At 41.9% G+C, this 19,627-nt stretch overlaps 2 protein-coding genes across 5 annotated transcripts; both read right to left on the bottom strand.

Moving 5' to 3' along the window:
• Nucleotides 1-1,989: 1,989 nt before the first annotated feature.
• On the bottom strand, nucleotides 1,990-10,330 carry LOC102713133 (histone-lysine N-methyltransferase ATX4). Its single transcript, XM_040525199.1, has 23 exons — nucleotides 8,572-10,330; nucleotides 8,416-8,471; nucleotides 8,017-8,221; nucleotides 7,216-7,326; nucleotides 7,048-7,116; nucleotides 6,895-6,960; nucleotides 6,719-6,810; nucleotides 6,522-6,614; nucleotides 6,130-6,265; nucleotides 5,894-5,987; nucleotides 5,689-5,788; nucleotides 5,466-5,590; nucleotides 4,975-5,120; nucleotides 4,742-4,846; nucleotides 4,564-4,628; nucleotides 4,179-4,380; nucleotides 3,584-3,670; nucleotides 3,445-3,501; nucleotides 3,278-3,367; nucleotides 3,070-3,156; nucleotides 2,591-2,665; nucleotides 2,413-2,513; nucleotides 1,990-2,324 (listed from the first exon to the last, which is right to left on the bottom strand). The coding sequence occupies exons 1-23, from the start codon at nucleotides 9,439-9,441 to the stop codon at nucleotides 2,234-2,236; spliced, it is 3,123 nt and encodes a 1,040-aa protein (XP_040381133.1). The 5' UTR covers nucleotides 9,442-10,330; the 3' UTR covers nucleotides 1,990-2,233.
• A 3,088-nt stretch (nucleotides 10,331-13,418) lies between these two features.
• LOC102712481 lies at nucleotides 13,419-18,187 on the bottom strand. Of its 4 annotated transcripts, XM_040519858.1 has the most exons (8): nucleotides 17,793-18,187; nucleotides 17,527-17,652; nucleotides 17,189-17,410; nucleotides 16,476-16,542; nucleotides 15,149-15,426; nucleotides 14,913-15,071; nucleotides 13,933-14,085; nucleotides 13,420-13,821 (listed from the first exon to the last, which is right to left on the bottom strand). In XM_040519858.1, the coding sequence occupies exons 3-8, from the start codon at nucleotides 17,276-17,278 to the stop codon at nucleotides 13,660-13,662; spliced, it is 909 nt and encodes a 302-aa protein (XP_040375792.1). In that variant the 5' UTR covers nucleotides 17,279-17,410; nucleotides 17,527-17,652; nucleotides 17,793-18,187; the 3' UTR covers nucleotides 13,420-13,659. The 4 variants fall into 4 exon arrangements, with proteins under 4 accessions (XP_006644456.1, XP_040375792.1, XP_040375791.1 ...); XM_040519857.1 differs by having other exon boundaries at nucleotides 17,189-17,652; XM_006644393.3 differs by lacking the exons at nucleotides 17,189-17,410; nucleotides 17,527-17,652; nucleotides 17,793-18,187 and having other exon boundaries at nucleotides 13,419-13,858; nucleotides 16,476-17,175.
• Nucleotides 18,188-19,627: the final 1,440 nt, after the last annotated feature.

Below are 19,627 nucleotides of genomic sequence, written 5' to 3'. Positions count from 1 at the left end.
TTTCACCGGATATCAGTAGATTATAAGCTCTACTTACAGGAATTTGTTTGGGTATCTACTATTTTTTGTTGAAAAAGATTAAATTTGGATAAAAGCCGTCAAACCAAATTGCATCGTCACCGTTACGCTCTCCAACGGCAGTTCAGTTTTCAACAACATAATCAAGCAATTTCATCTACCCTGGTTGAGTGGTTGTGCGGAAATGCACCCCCATCTCTTCGATTCTGCGTATGTAAATTTTTAGCTTTGAATTTAAAGTTGAATTTAGAGTTTTTTCATTAAAATTTATTTTTCAGCCTTGCCTCTTGGATCGCTAAGAACGATGATATTTTTATGCACAAATATCTTTCGTTTGTAAATGACGTTTGACTTTTTTCATAAAAAAAACTAAACAATATCACCCTGGATCATCGCCTCCTCATTACAACCAAGATTTTGCTATTTTTTTAATTATTAGAAGAGCCAACTAAGAATTCACTAAAGATCCTGATATAGTTGTTCTTTGCCACTAATTAGAAGAGCCAACCAAGAATTCACTGATGTGTGCACGCAAAAAATGTAAGATATAAATATGAGTTCATACAAAGCAAATAAATTAAATAGTTTAAATAAATGAAATAAATGTGCGATATAACAGGTAAGAATGAATATGAACCGTCACTATTGCTTTCCTCTTTTACGACAGATTCCACGCAACTCTTTGATGGTGGATTCATGTAGGGATGAAAACGGGAGGGGAAAATCCTGTTCCGACCAGCACCGTATATCGATTTTCCCATCCGAATACCATTTTGACAGGAAAAACAGGAAACGGGAAAAAAAAACAGGAAAAGCCGGCGAAAACGGTTGAGGTGTTTTCCCGACCGTTTTCACGGTTCCCATATTTTCCCGGGATAATTCCGGTAGATATTCCCGTTTTGAACTCTACCATGATCTTATATTCTTATGAGTATGTGTTGATCAACTAATTTATATGACGTTGTATGTTCTCATCAATTGTTTTATGTATTATGCTAGTATCATATCCGCACTAATTTTGTTGCGTCGAGTATTTGAAGTGGTTATATGGTTTGTTATTCCCGTTTTGAAATATCAATTCCCGATCGTTATCGCCATGTTCCCGATCGAAATGAATCGTTTTTGAAATACCGTGTAACCGATTTCGTTTTTCCGACCGACGGTTCCGCTCCTGTTTCCAAGATAAAAATGCAGGAACGAATGTGGTTAGATAGTTTTCCCGACCGTTTTCATCCCTAGATTCATGCATATCGGTATGTGCTCATTTCTCAGGGTGATTGTTTGATTTTTATTCGGGATTTGTAAATAAAAATAATTTATAAAAAAATATTTATATACATATTCTTAGCGATCTAAACGCCAAGACTAAAAAATAAACCATGATAATAAAATCACAAAATCTATTCTAAATTTAAGGTTAAAAATTTTAACTTTAAATTATAAGCATAAACAGAAACGAAAAAACATGTGCCTCCTAATTTCTTAATGATGTGGATTCACATATGTACTTTTTCTATGAGAAATATATATCAATATAGGATGTATATGTGTTTTTCTCTCTCTTTGGTCTAAAATATAGGAATGTTTTATATTTAAATTTTATTAACATATAGCGACCTTAAAACACACTTGCATCACTATTCCCTTGCGCCATTTTTGGCGGGCTCTACCACCCTAGCTGTGCTCAAAATCCACACCCTCCCATATTATCCTTAATCCCATCGGCACATATATATCAATGAGGGTCATTTTAAACTTTTTATCCTAAATCCTTAATAACACTTCCAGGTGAATCACGAGGCTCCCTTGGCCTTCGGCGAACGCGTCGCTTCTCGTTTGCCGCGAGCTCCGAAGGCAAACTACACACAGTTCAGACTTCAGCATGACAAGCAGGGAGAAGCACCGGTGAATCGCTGCTTTTGCCGAACTCCGGAATGACACAAAAACAACAGACTACAAGAGAGAGCCCAGATGGGGGCAAAAATTTTTTTTTTTGCATTAGAAAAGAACGACTGTAATCGATATATTAGTCATTTACAGGAATGGAAGCTCGCGCTTCTGAGCTATAGCTAAACTTATTTTCTAACTGCTATGTTAAAAAATGGGAACAAGGGAAACATATACCACCGACGAACCAAAAAAGAAAGAACTAACGAACAACGAAAAGGGGGTAAATAAAACCTGTGGGAATGGCCCATTTGACATCTACAGTAACCTAATTCATGAATTTACGACAGTTAGCAGTTTGGCAGAGGCAGGGAACTTTGCGATCGTCAGCCTCGTCTGGGTCAAATAGGTAGTCATACCTATACATCAGAAGATAGCAAACACATGGTTAGTGATGAGTTGTGGCTATTGCTAAGATAAAGAACGAAACTATATTATGCCACATACGTTAGCTCTTCGCCGGCAGGGACATTTTTCTTGGCGATTAGGGCAATGCGGCTCTCGTCATGCCCCACACTCATAATCCTCGCATAGCAGTTTGGCGTGCACTGCAATAAAACAGGAAAACATCATAATGCACAGCTATTTCAGAAACTAGAGTGGGTTCAGGGTATATGGTCCTTACAGAATGATTAATCAAGCGTGCCACGTTTCCTTTATCTGTGGCATCAACAACTACTTCCTCGCTGATTTTGAAGAGCTGAAAACACAGAGACAGCAGTAAGATGCAATTAATATTAGACAAATTAATAAGATAAGGATATCATCGTAATATCTCAAAATAGGAGTATGTCGTATGATTATTGATGCCATGTGTATTTTCTACATCCATAGAAAAGCTGATTGAAAGTACATAAGAAACTATTCAACCTTGTTGTAGAGTTAACCCAATCATACCCCCCATGGGATTAGCTTGGACGATGAGCACAGCATTTTTATATAGAGATAATGATAGCCCATGGGATAGCTACCAGCAAATGCATCAAGTTCTTATTCATTGCCATGAGTTTGCATGTATATAGATAGTGAAATTTCAAAGAAAGAACATTTGCATTCATCAAATATATCAGACCACAAAGAGAAATGATATGGAAAATGACTCACATAACAATCTTTGCCTTGTACACGATATTGTTCTTCCCTTAAATCAGCAACACTTCGTCTGACCTGCTCACCTCTATACTCGAGTACCTGAGTAGAAGGTAGAAATAAACCAATACCATTACAGTCAAGCCTGCCTACATTCCAGGTGCCACACACCACATTCCCAAAAGCATTTGCATGGCATAAAATATTTTCTGTCAGTAAGTACCATTTCTCCTTCTTGAATGGCCCTACGAGCAAAAAGTCCCCACCTATGAATTCCTGACCTACCAAAGCATACTCTGGTATGCTCTGTTTTCTGAAAGAAAAAAATGAAAAAAAAAAGTAAATACATATCATTGATATATAAGGTATAGAGAATAGTAGGACACAAACCTGCAGATAGTGTAGACGCTCCTTAAAAGTAGAAAAGGATTCTGGATCCCTCTCTTCCTGCAGTGAAGTACACAGGCTTCGTTTATAAGAAAACCTAAGTTAAAGATAGGGATAGCTATCTAATAAAACAGCAAATTACCCTAGGGGGATTCAAAAGGTCAATCTCATCCCATCGGTGTTGACAGGCTCCTCTTACACGATGTGCAATTGCTCCCTCCCGAGATCTCTGCATGTCAATCAAGGACAGCTAAGATACTGACCAACAGGCAACACATGCCATGACATAAAAGGCATCTTTAAAACATCAATACAAACAAAACTTAATATCCTAATGTAATGATGTTGGAATGTACAGCTACAATATAAGTAGTGCATTATGTTAACGTACGACAACCAGCAATCAAGATCCTGAACCATGGTAGATCCTGTACTAGGGTGACAGGTACTCATAATTGGCCCAGGTTGCAACTTTGGCTACAAATCTCCTTTCATGAACGCGGCACAGACAATGGCGCATCTTCTAGTGCACCTACTCGCTCTGTTTTGCATGTAAATAGTATAAAATAGTAATATTGTCCTCCAAACTACAGCGCACAATTATTTTTCCAATGACCTGCTTATGTTAACATGCTAAATGCTAAGTTTTACATCTTCCTTTCTAGCTGACTTCTTTCAACTAAAACATAAAGCATTTTTATTAAAATGGTAAATCATAATCAAATGTAAGACCATACCTTTAGCTCTTTCTTAACATAAACCCGACATCTTGCCGTAGATAAGTTCTCTGAAATTTCAACATCTGATACCGAATCCTTGGGAAGATCTTTCCTAATCAGCCTTGAAGCAGTTACAGTACCATTTCTCTGGACAAGTTTTTTTGAAGAGATAGTTCCAGCAGGAGTTTGAATTATCAAAACATTGTCAGGATTAGGAGCCCTGCACAGAAATGTGGAATCAGAGACCTTCAAATTGCCCATAAGATGAAATCAGCAAACTAAATCATTGGCTCCAAACAAAGGCATCTTATTGTCGTCAAGTGTTAAATATCCTAAATATGATGGATATATTGATGCCAAAAGTTAAATAATTCGTGATTGCATCCAGCAATAAAATCATTACCGATGATGAGCACAATATGAAATCTTGTTTGTTGTTTGTTTGCCGTTTTTTTCCAAGCAACGTATCTGCATACATGACAAGCACGGATATGAAGATTATAGAAGAATATAAGATGCAATCAAAATTGATTTACAAACTCCAATACACTCATCAGCATAAAAGCTATCAGCTAGTGTACCTCCATCCTATAACCTGCCCTTGATGCACAGATAGCATGGTAATAAGTTGAGCATCTGTAGCATTGTGTACACGAACCATGTATTTGCCTACAAATGACACACATCTGGAACAATGGATGAGAATAAGCATAGTTAGAGTTCTGTAGTTCAACTTTAATATATGTATTGTAGTATCTGTTCAAGATTAATCTTCTTAAGCCACTAAATAATATATCATTGAATTATATACAACCTTCATGAATAGCAAAGGCGTAATATTCAATATCCCAATAGCAGGTTCCATAAGCTCATCACTAGCAAAAGCAACTTGTGGCTGAAACCATGCACATGTCACATGTACCCACAAGTTATCAATATTTGTTGGCTTCAATGCACCACCTGAAAAGTACAGAAATTACAAACTATGTTAGTGGATATTGATTAACAGATACTCAAATATAAATATATTGACTTAGATAAAATAAAAGCTGAGTTGATAAACTCATTCTAGTCTGGTGTGCTTCAATATTAGGTAATTCAAATATTCATGCTAGTTGGGAAGGGAAGAACAGACAAACTGAACAGCGAACTTGTATACAAACAGAAAGGAACTAATGTTCAGCTTAACAGACCAAGGTTCTCAAAACAAAGCTGTATTGCAACACTATTATTATCTGTTCATAGCCCTTAATGAAGGGCAGGATTGTGGAATATTTTTTAAACATACATGTCAGTGGTGCATACCTTTTACAGGGCAAAGACAACACTCCCTCTTTTGATCAGGTGTTTCGCATGCCCTACAAACCCACGAGGTGAAGTCTTGCTTTCCCCTCACACCATAGCATTCCTGATGAACTGCTATCTGGCATCTGAATGTGAATATTGTTAGTTTAAGTACGGAGTTTGGCCCATATTTCAAAATGGTATTACGGTGATAAAACATTTTTCATAATAAAAACTTAATTACCTGTTACAGATTACAATTTTGTTGTAATCCCAGTCTTCAACCCATCTACAGACTGCACATCTTTCTGTTGTCCATTTTACATTTACAGTATCATATGGTTCTGTAAAATGTAAATAAATTCGAACTTCATCAATGAAATTCCCTTGGGAGAAGCATCATTCAATGCTACAGGCAACATGGAAGATCTAAATTGAAGCTGAGTTACCATTTAGCAAATCAATAAGTTTTTGTTTCTTCACTTTATGAGAGGACCGCTTTGCAGGATTTGTGGAACACGAACTTGATTGATGTTGCTCTATCTGTAAATGGAAGTGTTTCAAAATCATAGCACAAGCAAACATAAGTACGAAATAATGAAGGCTTACAAAGCATATGTTAAAATTACTAGAGCACTACTATGCAGCAACATGAATAAAACTATGTTGAGGGTATTGAACAAACCCATTTTCCAAATGGCATGAGCGTGTCCTTTATTTTTATACTTGACTTCCAGTTTTTACTTCTGCAGCCAGCATGTCGTTCCCATTCATTGAACAAAAATTTTTGTCCCTTGCAAGGGCCACAATGGCAAGAAATTCTGCCAAAAAGATTTTATAGAAGACAATGAACATCAGAATTACATCATGAAGAGAAGCGAACTGATGAACATGAGTAAGTACAGTATGATGAGTAAGAAAAAGAGAAGGCATAAATCATGTAGCTGAATAGAACATTAAGACATATAATTGCACTAAAGACAATAGAAGCAATGGTGCTGCAGGCATGCCATAACTGATAAAATATGAACAATTTTAAAGGTTATTCATATACAGTAAACACAAATTGGTGCTTACAGTTCAAGATCTGGTAGGTAAGTTCCTTCCATGTCAAAACAGATAACTGCAACTTTGTCAGGCTTGCTACTTTTCTGTGTGGAATTGTCATTTCTGTTTCACAAATCAAATTTCGATGTCACTCATAAGTCAATAAAACAGAAACTTTCAATATGGAAGCACCATAAAAAAACAATGGTTCTAGAACTGTGCCCCACCTATCTTCATAAGATTTTGTCTTCTTGCTGGACTGATTTGAGTTTCGCTTGATTCTACAGTAAGGACAGAAATAACTGTTGTCTCGTAGATCCTATAAATTAAATTGTGAGCATGTTACATATTCATATAAAGCACTGAGGATACATTTGTTTTGTAATTATGAGAAAAGCACAACCTTAAGATTGCTGCACTTTTTGTCACATTCTGCATGAACCCAACTTTCACAGCCATGGCAACAAACCTGAGTAAGCACTTTTCATCATCAGAATGTGTAGAGTTGGAAACGATGAGATAAATTTATTGCTTTAATAAGTGCATACTATCTTACCCATCTTCCGCCACATTTATGTTGCCAGCTTTTCAAACATACACCACAATATTCTTTAGATCGCGATATCTGCAGGTACAGAAAGTAGAGTAAGGACTAAATTATCCATGTTAACTGTTTCAATTACCACCATAACATAAGAAATCAAGTAGTTTTGCGCATATGTACCTTAGCACACTGTCTGCAAGCAAGTTGTTCCATTACATAAACCATCATGTTTGAACCTTTAGTCGGAAAGCAATTTCCACAGCTCTCACACTGAAGTGCTCTTTTGTAGCGCTGTGTACAGTGCATGAGAAAACAGAATTAGTTCAACTAGTAATTCATGACTCAGTACTTTAAATGCAATATTATGACAAAAATACTATTGTGCCATGTTAATCTTTTGTCTCAATTAAAATCATTGGTATTCTACTTCACAGAAAAATGCTGGATGTAATCATTCTGCTTGTGTGCACAAGAACTTTATGAGGTAGTATATACTTGTTACAAAATTAAACTGTTCTACATCAAAATACTACCTCTGTTTTATAATGTAAGATGTTTGACTTTTTTAGTTGTAACTTTTGACTATTCGTCTTATTCAAAAATTTAGTACAAATATAAAAAATGATAAGTCATGCTTAAAGTTCTTTTGATAATAATAAGTCACAAGCAAAATAAATGATATTTTCATAATGTTTTGAATAAGACAAGTGATTAAACATTGCAAGCAAAAAAGTCAAACATCTTATATCATAAAACAGAGGGAGTATTTTTTAGGTTTGCCATCCATGCTGAGCTACATCATAGAACCCATATTCAGGCACATAGTGTTACACCATAAATGTTATCATAAAATTTAACAGATAACCAAGTTAAACATAATACAACTTAAGATTTGATGCATAAAATTGGTTGAGGATTGAATTTTCATGTGCGCGCATATTTATATAGATGCACATCAACTAGCAAAATCTATCAGCTTGCCTTGATTTGAGACTGGCACTCAAGCTCATTTGAGCCTGTCACTTCTTCTAAATCAGCTGGGAAAGATTGGCACACTGCTGGCTGCCCTGTTCTGCTGCCATCCATTGGAACTTCTACAAATCCCTGATCAGCCAAAAAGGCCTCTTCTAACGCCCTCTGGAAATCACCAGGTTTGCATCTGCTTAATTCTGTCTGCCCTTGAAATCTGAAACATGATATGAAATGGAAATATGCTATTTATTTGCGACACACACAAAAGCGCTATTCTGCATCACAACATTTACACCCTTTTTACCATTAAAAAGGCCTTCCCTAAAATGTTTGTAATTTTCTAATAAACATTTTATTTGCTATAGTCTTAAGATAACGTCAATCATATAGTAAATAATTATTACTTACCGGTCAATGTAGTCCATAAATGGAAATATCCCTCCCTCCCTCACCCAGATGAACTTCTGCCACCCGCCGTGTTGTTAAACCATAATTCAGAATATAACATATTAATAGAGAAAAGAGGTGCGATTCGAAGCAGAACATGATAGCCATTATACAAACCTTCTCATCGCCGAACTCTGCAGCCCAGCCGAACAGCATCACACAGAGCACAGCACCACCACGTGGCTGTGGTGGCAATGCCTCCGCAGCAGCCGGCTGTGCTGGGTCAACCACTACGCCCGGCCACACTGGCTGCCGCTTCCCAAGTCTTGCCCACACAACGTCGCCATACACAAAATCAGTGCTCCAGTAAGATAACTCCTCTTCTTCCTCCTCCTCTGTTCCATCTTCTTCCTCGTCCTCATATTGCTTTTTCATCGGTCCCTTTCTATGGTAATAGATGTATGGCTCATCATGTACAGAAGTGAGCGTGCTGAGGGACATTGAGTATTTCCTGGAGGCAACAAAGTTCTGGCCCGCTCGGTAGCGCTCGGCCTCCACATAATCATCATCGTCATCTTCATCTAGCTCTGACATTGTTAAACTTCTATCGGCAATTGCACCTTTGCGATATAACACCTCGCTTTTGGGCGGTAGCTGCACAGGTACAGCCTTGGCCGGCGCAGGCGGCTTCACCGGCTTATCCTTCTTCCATGGGTCGATGAGCACCGAGTCGTTGAACCGCGAGGGCAGAACCTGGGCTCGCCCGCGCGACGTGCGCACCACCGGCGGCCTGGACGCGGCGGCAGCAGCTGCCCGCGAGGCGGCAGCCGGGGACGCGACCTCGGGCTCCTCGCACCAGCGGAACCCAAAGGCGGCGTACGGGATGCCGGCGACCGGCACGTCGCCGAGCAGCTCCACGGGGAAGAACTCGTCGCCCCTCCGCCTCTTGGGCCGCCGCTCGCCGCCGTCCCCGTCGTCCTCCCCGCCCCCGGCATTGCACCGCCTCAGCGTGAGGATCTCCTGCCGCTGGCTCCGCTTAAAGATCATCCCTCACCAACCCCAACCCCAACCCCCCGCCGCCCGATTCCACCGCGGGATCACGGGCGCCCCTCTCCCGACGAATTCGGCGAAAGAACTCCCCGCAAGAACAAACCCTAACCCTACCCTCGCCGCGCGCGGGGCGTGCTCGGGGGAATTGGGGAATCCGCTTCTCCCCCTCCTCCCCCCTCGCAGCGGTCGCGGCGGAGGCGATGTCAGCACGAAAGAAACAATCCTGGATGGATGGGGATGGGGAAGAGGAAACCAGCTTCGGATTTCGCGAACTTTTTTTGTGCTTGTTCTTTGTGTGTTCTAATGGGCTTCCAAGTCATAGGGGGGAAAAGGAGAGAGGAGCACGACTCGGCGGTAGAAAAAAAATGCGAATTTTTTTTTGGCTTTGGCTTTGGCCTTCTGCTCGAGGCTTCGTGCAGTTGAGGCGGAGAGGATGAGGAGCAGCGGCAGGATGAGGCGTTCGGCTTCGGGTGGTGGGTGCCGTGGTGGATAGGGAGAGAGAAGGTTTTACATGGAAGAAGTCGTCGTCGTCGTCTTCGTGGGAGTTGCCGTTTAGATTTTGTTGCTGCTTGTGGCCGTCGTGGCGACGGCGGCGGCGTGCGCCCATCAATGGAGGTGGAGGAGTGGCCGTGAGCCGGTGGCGCTGGGGTGGTACGATACGAGTTTTGGGGGGAGGTTGCATTTTGGTGTCGTGGCAAGGGCAGGCAACGCGCCAGATTCGTGCTCGTTTTTTTTATTGCCTTTTTCTTTCTCGGATTTTCGGTCTATGCTCTTGCGAGTCTCGGCTTCGATTGGGTGAATCGTGTGATCTTGTGTCTCGGATGAGCTGAGATGCAGCTAGGAGATGGTTTGATTTTGAGCTGTTTTGGGTTAATCTGGGCGTGGTTTGGAGTCCTGGAGAGAGAGAGATGGGGTAGCCATGAACAAAGTTTGTGCTGTGCAGCGTGCACACGACTTGGTGGTAGGTGCTTGGAAGGGGCTCCGATTTGGTAAAGATAAGCTGCTACTGCTGTTGTTGCTGATGATGACGATGATGTTTCGCTGATGGGATTATGGACGGACGATGATTCCGACGGCTCGACGAAAGCAGGATTTTTTTTCTGCCCTTCGTGTTCGCAGCTTCGTGCAGCTTGGTCCCGACGGTGGTGGTGCTCCCTGTAGGCTTTGTAGCTCTCGTGGGAGCCATGGAAATTTGTTCCTGGATTTCTCAGCGTTGTTGATCGATCCACTGGGCACATCAGGAAAAATAAAAGTCGTGCAGGGGTGTGAAGGATCAAGCATGCTGCAGATGCAATCCAGACCCAAGTGTTAGTTTGAGCTATGTCGATCCAAGCAAGAAGAACGATCGATCTATTCCAGCTTATTTTTTCCCCATCATTACTCCGTACTAATTATTTCTCTCAGCCGGGTAGGGTCTTCATGCTCGACTCTATACATGACAGGGGACACCGCGCCGATCCCCTTCCACGCCGTGCATTCGTGCCGTCCCCGTCCGATTCCGGCGCCTCTCCGGCCACTCCTCCGCCGGAGCTCGGCGACCGGCCGGATTGAGCCACGCAGCGCCCGGAGGGATGACCCCCATCGTCGGCGACACGTACGGGATTCGCTCGATTTTTCCAGCGGAACAACGGTGGTTCAGGTGGTTCCGACGAGTCGTACCGAAGATTCGCTCCTGCGGCAGAGTGATTCTCACGAGTCATGTGCGGGGTGCGCCTCGGCGTCGTGGAGAGAAAATGATGGCGCGACGCCTTTGTAAATTCTGTGTTCTTTTTCTCCTTTTCCCCTCTCCCTGGGTGATCTAGACAAGCTGAGCTTGGGAGTTGTATTTTTTCTTTCTTTCTTTTTGGGAGATGGTTTTGATGCAAACAGGCGTTTTGGATGCGGTGACACGAGGTGGTGATGCCGCGATGCGCTTGTTGCGAACTGAAGTAGCGATAGCCGAAAGGAGGTTTTCGTGTGGGGAATTCAGCTCTTGCTGCTGCCGGTGTTGTCTCGATGGGGCAGAACCGAGAACGACGGCCGCTGATTTCGATCGCCCACGACTGAGTTTCTCTCTGCGTCTCCTAGTGTTGGGGTTCTGGCAGCGGCGGGTGCCGGTCCTGACTGCACGAGCAGAGGTAAAGAAAGATCGATTCGGCTTTGTTAATCCGAGAAAGGGAAAGAATTAGTAGCTCGAGAGCTGATCTTCTCTCTCCTTTTGCATTCTTGGAACCCACCTTGTTGGTTGCATTCAACCGTTCGTGGTTCGGCTAAAAGCGAGAGGGGCGATGCTGATTCGGTTTCCTTTTCACTGTGCGTGCGTGCGTGCGCATCTGTGTCGTCGGCTCCCGGCCGGCGACTGCTGATCTCGCGTCTGGCCATGGAGGACCTGTGTAGGAGAGGCTGAGAGTCTGAGAGCGGCCTGCTCGATGTGAGGCGATGGCCGGCACAGATTTTCTGAAAATATTGGCAGATGCGAATGGGCCATTGGTTACAGGCTTAACAGCGAGTGCGCGCAGTATTCAGCGGCCACCACGCGCAGCTCCGAAATAGAGTAATCACGTTGGGTTATGGAGCATATTTAGCCATGCCAGGTCTGTGGTCAGATGCTCCACAGATTTGCTCCGTACCAATCGCGCTCGCTGCGGTGGTGAATCCATAGGTATCCGGTACAGGAAGGCAGGCAGCAGCTCAGCACGTAAGTTCGTTTTCTTAGTGGTTCGAGGCTTCTACAACATTGCAGATACAAGTGGTTACAGTATCACCTAGATAAAATCATATTTTGAGACATCATTTCTTACGGTACAGGGTATTTTTAAAGAACTCATAGCAATTTTGTATGTCAGCCCTCTCTCCAAATCATCCCTTCCCCACATCTCTCTCCATCTCCACGGGTACCTCCCTCCATTTCTTTAGTTGGTGCTGTCTCCCCGTCCCCTCCACAGGCGCTGCATCTGTCGTTCCCCTCCATCACGCCCACCATCCCATTTGCCAATGCCACCTCTGCTATGCCCGCCATCCCCTCTGTCGACGTTGCCTCCGCCGTTCTCTGTCGGCGCCGCGTGCCTCGTCGCTTCCACCAGTGCCTGCCCCCGCCGTCCCCCTACATCGGTGTTCGTTGTGTTTTTCATCCTCCCAATACGCCTCCGTGTCTCTTTGCTCCAAATCTTGGTATGTGTGGTCTCTGGTCTCTCATTTCCTTCCCTCCACGATCGTGCCTTCGTCCTAAAGACCGACAAGGCATGTGCGTTCGCTGCAGGTGACGAGTGGCTGAGTGGCTTCGCAGGGGCACGAGGGAGTCCGACGTGGCACCGTGGAGATTGGGACCACTTGACAGATCAGTGCATTGTGAATGACCTTAACGCTCGAGGTTGGATCTGCATATTTCTGCAAGGGTGTTCCTTTGAGGAGTGTTGGTGGCACTGGCTAATCTTGTTGCTTCAGCCGTGAAATACCCTAGCCTTTAGGTACAACTGCTTGAGGTGCGTAAAAAATTCAAATGGAGTGATTTTTTTGGCTTTTTGAGAGAAAAAGACAAAAGACATTTGCAAATGAAAACTAATTTATAAATAAAAAAATTATACATATATCCTTAGCAATTTAAAAGGTAAGACTAAACAATAAACTACGATAAAAACCTTAAAATTAACTTCAAATATAAGGTTAAAAATTTAAATTTTAACTTGTAAACTTAAAGAAGACACAAAAGGACGAGGGTGAACCAGCCATAAACTATAGTGCCAACTGCCAAACCCTGTCAGTGACCACCGCCTCCGGAGTTGGATAGATGTTGGGTCATCCTTTTGCTTTTTAAACGAAAAATACAAAAGGACATATTTATAAAGAAAAAATATTTTTTAAATAATACTTTTATATCTATGTTCTTATCAGCCTAAAAGTCAAGTTAAAAAATAAGCTACGATAAAAAAAACCTCCAAAATCAACTTTAAATTTAATGTTTAATTTTAAATTTTAGCTTATAAGTATAAATAAAAGCAAAAAGATGGGACGACAAGATCCACCATTAAGTGGTAGTAGTAGTTTTCTTGGTTAATTTTCCTGCAAAAGAGTGGATTTCTAAGATGATTTCAGATACTGGAAATCGTGCCATCTTCACGTGTCAGTGATTTTCTACGATGATTTCAGACACCAGATTCTACAGTGCTGATAAAGAATCAGTTGCCTTGTACATAAAAAGACATTATCAATTGTGCCATCTTCAAGCATGGCTTCTAACTAAACGCACCAAAAGACCATGCATCTATGTGTCTCAACTCCAACACTACCATCAAACTGACGACAACGGAATCTGGAAACTATTCTTCCGTCCCTTGAAGGTTTCCGCTTCGTATTCTCCCACGACAGGTCTGAGCGCCACCAAGATAGAGTTGTAAGCAGCTATCCAGGATAAAATCACCGAGGTAATGTTAGTTATCTGAAAGAAAATATAGAAAGATTTAATACTTAAACAAAATACACCATATTCAAAACCTTCCAAACAGAATATACCCAGAAATATGTGTTGTCATAGTGATCCATGCAGTAAACTGCCCAATACAGCTTGAAACCAGCATCCAAGGAGCGTATGTAGACGACCAACTTCCTTCTATTTATGATTCGAGGAACCTGGGCATCAGGTGCCTGTTCCCGACGAATGCAGCACTTGCAATAGAAAAAAAATGGAAACACAAACCATCAAGGTTTCATACTTCACACAATTAACAGTTAATTCTGGTACATTTGAGAAAAAAAGTGTTTCCTTTTTATTTTGACACTTAAGAGCAGTGACATCAAATCATCAAGGTTTCATACGTAACACTTTTTTTTTTGACAATTGACAATGTCAAAGAAATCGTATATTTATTTAGTCTGTTAAAAATGTTGCATGCTAATTAATGGGAATGGACATCATTGACTTTTGGTCCTGTGGCGTGTTCATGGGAATGAAGGTAAGTTAACTTACCCGGCACGGAAAACGTAGTAATAAATTAATACATGATTAATTGATTATTAATTATTAAAAAAATATAAAATAGATTAATATGAATTTTTAAAACAACTTTCCTATAGAAAATTTTTTAAAAAATACACCGTTTAGCAGTTCAGGAAGCGTGCGCGCGAAAAATGAGAGTGATAAGTTAACTTAGAGGGGGTGAAGAACGCGGCGTACGTTCGATCATTCATTTTATTCAAATTTTTTTGCACAATTATTAATTATTTTGTTGTGATTTAATTTATTATTAAAGACACTTTAAGCATGACTTATAATTTTGCATATTTACACAAAAAAGACAAACGGTAAATATAGATCCAAAAGTCATTGACATCAAATAAAAAAATGGAGGGAGTACTTTGATAAAGCCAATTTAGTTGTGCAATCGTTTACCAAAATGGTAACTCCATCACTAAGTCAAAATTAATGATAGTGGGATTGATAGGCGCAGACAAAAACAAATTATACATCAGAATACAATGTGTGAGGTTCATACCAGGTCACCATATAGAACCAAGGAAGAGACCACCTGCGCCAGGGCAGCCAATGAAGATATGATTTTTGCAATTTTATGCTCTCTCTTGAGAAATCCAGAGAGCCCCACCATCAGAATGATGACCATGGCCAATGGAGATATCACTCCGATGAGGCATGCCTACAAATGTCACAACGTTAAAACCAAATCCAATTTGATCACCTGAAATTGTGCTGTGTTTGTTTGAACACAATTACCACATCACTCACAATCCCATCCGGGCTCAACTTGAATACCAGTACAGTGCAATAGATGAAAATCCCAATAGAGTGGATATACACAGCCGGATCACCAACAATTTTTCTGTTGGCTCCATATAGTTGGCATAGTGAAAACAATAGCCACGCAAGAGTTGTGATTCCTGATGAGATGAAGTCGGTGTTGGTATAAACACTGTTGAAAGCCTTTGGGTTACTACCAGTACTCCAGTAGACCACGAAAGGAGTAGCATAGGTCAACACTGATAATGCCGCCCCTGCCAACAGAAAAAAGATGGTTAACAGCCTATTAACAAAGGGAAATCATTCATATTGTTTTATTGACTTAAAATATTAGAAATAATAGCTTTTTAACGGAAACCACTACATACAATTTAATATTAAATTCTAGTAAAATTTATAAACTTTAGCTAATTTAGCAAAAAGTATTAGGAAACTACTTCCAGTTTTTTAGTAAATTACACCATTGACTTTTAGGAACATGCTTAACCATTCGTCCTATTAAAAAAACTTAGGTACTCTCTCTGTCCCAAAATATAAGTATCTCTAGAATAGCACATGAGTATTAAGAAAGTCAAACGTGTGCCAAAAAGTCAAGGCTTCATCTATTAAAAGGCTCTACTAAGCTACCAGTGCAACGATGAAGTCTCAATGATATGTAGTTCTGTGAAAAATTATACGGCTATCTGCTAAAACCTTTATCTTGTGATACGGGGCTTACATATACATGAAAAAAAAATGACATTTATGGTCTGTTCTTTATGCTGAATATGGCTGAATAATTTTATGCAAACTATTCAAGGGTAAAAACAAATGAATTAACTATTATAAAATAAAAATGGATTTAAAACAATATTATAAGAAACTCATATATAGAAAGTTTACAAAAAAGTCACCACCATTTAGTAGACCAGAAAGTGTGCAATTGAATGAAATGGTTCTGTTCCTCTAAAAAGAACACACCCTTAATGTGGTATCTAGTGATACAACATCTAAAACATGTTTCTTTGACAGCTTTGCAATGCAGTTTTATCAAAATTACACTGAAAATCTTGACGCATGGAACATTTAGAGGCACCACTCTACCACCAGGTTAAATCAAAACTGACATGATTTAAAAAGGTTAATCAAATTGACAACCCTACACATATGCCACCCCCTCCCATCTCTACTTCTCTAGGCCCTTGTGGAACATTTCTTGCTGATAAAGGCCTACGAGCCACGACCTAGCAAGAAGGAACCATATACCTTATGTGATGAGAGATTGGACCCACAAGGTCTCAAAAGAAAGCCAAAATATACTAACCCAAGAGTATAATTGGAGGCTTGAACCCATCTTTCTCGTTGGTAGCTTTCATCCCTTCCTTATTTGCCTGCAAAAACATGCTCATCGGTAGCATAGAAGCATCGCCATGTGAGGAAAAAAAAAGAGCAAACTGCAGATGAACTTGGCGTGCCCCAACAACATGAGATGCATTTTCCTCAAAACCCATATATATTTTTTGAATGAGTGTACTTAACGTGGAATAGATTTGAAACTGAGGCCATTCCCAACAGAGAGTTTCATTTCATGTATTCCAAGAGTGGAAGGTCATCTAAAGAGGTTTGGATTTATGAATGAAACAAGACATCCCATGCACAATTTCATTTGGAGGTTTCATAGGCTAATTATAGCATTTATTAATAGCGGTGCATGTGATTGGTTGGATGTGTAGGAAATGTAACACTCTATCCAACAATGCTACTTTCAAGCACTTTCATAGTCTTGGAAATAGTGTATACCCAGTAATTACATGGTACCCTATTTGACAAGAATGGAACTCCCATTAAAGGTGACCTTATGGACTTTGGTGTGCCCAATAACAATATGCAAAGCCCTTAACATGAACTATATTCAAACTTGGTGCACCCCAATAAAAAAATTTGCTCCTTCCAAAAAAAAAATCAATTTCTGAGTATATATATATCATAAAAAAAAGATCTAGATGCAAAGCCCTAATTTGCATGATGCCCTCTTACCTGGAAGATCGCATCAGGGTAGATGGACACGTAGGCGCAAACGAGCAAACACGGCAGAAAAAATAAGGGGAGAAACCCCACCCGCCCCATGGCCACCCTTGCCCTCTGGATTAGCGGAGGAAGGCAAGGGAGCGGCTTGTAGAAATTAGGGCGGGCAAAAACAAAACGAAAACCGACCGTCGCGAACCGAACTTAGGGACGATGCGGCGAGCGGTGGTGACCCTGTTGATTTTATAGGTTAGTAACCGATACAGTTAGGGATAGATACCGTATCCGTATCCTTCTCTAACTAGAAAAAAAAATAGAATTATCTGCATAATCAAACTCTAGTAACTAACTGCCATTGAGGAGGAGAAACAGAGCCCAATCCCAAAAACTCCAATCGCCCGATCGACGAAACGCTGGAAGGACTTCGTGCGACTGTCTCAGCGCACACCAAGCCAGAAGCCGGCGATCTACTTCCCCTACGGTGGCAGTAGAAGGAAAAAAAGAACAGATCAAGAACATCAACCACAGAAGATTTTCAATGGCTTCGATCACAAAAATTGAGCAGTTTTTTTACAGTAAATTGAGCAATATTTAATTAAGATCGGATTAGACTTACCGCCGGTTTGGCCACCGGAGGCCTGGCGGCGGCGTGCGGATGGTGGGGGAGGCCGGGCGGCGGCGCGTGGAGGGTGGAGGAGGCCCGGCGGCAGCGTGCAGAGGGTGGGGGAACGACGGCGGCTGGGGGAGGCCGGCGGCGGCGCGCAGCGGTTGGAGGAGGCCGGGCGGCGGCGCGCAGCGGGTGGGGGAGCGATGGCGGCTGGGGGAGGTCGGTCGGTGGCACGCGGCGGGCGCCGACGACGGCAGCGGGCGACTGCGTGTGGGCGAACCGGCGAGCTGCGAGCTGCGAGCCTGCGACCAAGGTTTTTTCGATTTAGTGTTGATTTGCGGTGGCGGCCGCGCGTCTGGTGAGAGGGAGGGAGGCGTGGATTTTGGGCTCCTCACAGAATCTCCAACAACAGAATATGACTCTCAAAAATCAAACATGGGTACTAAAGACTAAAAAATACTCTAACAGATAACAAAAAAAGCTCCTAATCTTTTAAGCATCCCAAAGCTCCAGCATTTTTTTTGCCAAATTTTGGCCTTATAGCAGGGTTCCCAAACTCAGCTCCCGTGCCAATCTTTTCAACTGGCGCCAATTTTTTCAGCTTGGTTTGGATCAATCTGCATCTGCTAGTTACAGCTTAGACATTTTCTCCTTCTCTGTTTTTTTACTAATCCCGGATCTGTTTAATTCAACTGAAGATCATAGAAATCTTTTGCATGATCGACTGTGCGCTATTATTTTGCCATTAGATTTCATTATACAAAAGAGCAATCAACATACATCACATTTCTCCAAGAAACAAAATTACATTTACTGGAAAAATTGGTGAAGAATGCAGCAAAAAAATTAGTTTCAGGAGAATTGTTGGAGATGGAACATCTTTTAGGGACCAAACTTTTTTAGGATGACCCCAATCCAAGATTATTGGGGGCTAAATTTTAAGCATCTCTTGGAGATGCTCTCAAGGTTTCCACCCAAAAACCCAAAAATCGCGTCAATTTGTTTTTAGCCGAAATTTTGGACCGGAGACACTTGCTATCGGGACCCACTGAAACGGCTGAAATTTCAGAAGTTTTGTTCCGGAATTTTAGACCCTGCCAGAGAAGCCGTGCAGCCTCGCCGGGAAGAAAGGCAGCAGTCGTTGCCCGAAGGCATCACCTTTGCCCGCGCGCCCTGGTGCGCTCTTGGCATCCCCTCCTCATGGCCATGCTGGCTTCACCACGTGCACACGCCGTCCATGTGCCCTACCAACCAGTTGGCTCCGCCACCCGCTTGGGTGTGTCGGAGAGAAGAGTATAGGAGAACGGTATGATGGCCGCCGGCGCCTCGCCAGTCGCTCACCGGAGAAGGAAAATTAGGGTTAGGGTTTACCCTAAAATTTAACTATTTGCCACAAATGTTATTTTAATTGGTCTTTAGTTTTTGCCGCAATATAGAGGAGGCTACTTAATATTTTATTACTTTCGCTTACACATCACACTCACAGCATGGTAAACATGATTAAATGTTCATTTTGCCCCTAAGTCCCACCACTGTTCTTCATTTTTTCCATGAGTCCCACCACTGTTCTTCCTCCTTTATTCTCTCTTCTTGCTAGCGAACAAGCGGACGACGAAGGTGCTTCAAACACAACTAGGCGACGACATTGATAGGATCAAAATCTGCATTGCGAACGAAGCTCTTGGTCAGCATAAGCTCTACGAGGGGAGTGGCGGAGGCAGTAATTTTTCTACTCCTCATTTCTTCCATTGACTACGGTACTCCATTGTTGCCCCTCTGCCTATGCCTTTTTCAGTGCCACTACTCCCTTCCCTACCATGACCATGGTGCTAACTGATACCATG

The sequence above is a fragment of the Oryza brachyantha genome, chromosome 1 (assembly GCF_000231095.2).
Source record: "Oryza brachyantha chromosome 1, ObraRS2, whole genome shotgun sequence".
Taxonomy (NCBI): Eukaryota; Viridiplantae; Streptophyta; class Magnoliopsida; order Poales; family Poaceae; genus Oryza; species Oryza brachyantha.
This window is presented reverse-complemented; position numbering and strand designations above follow the sequence as displayed.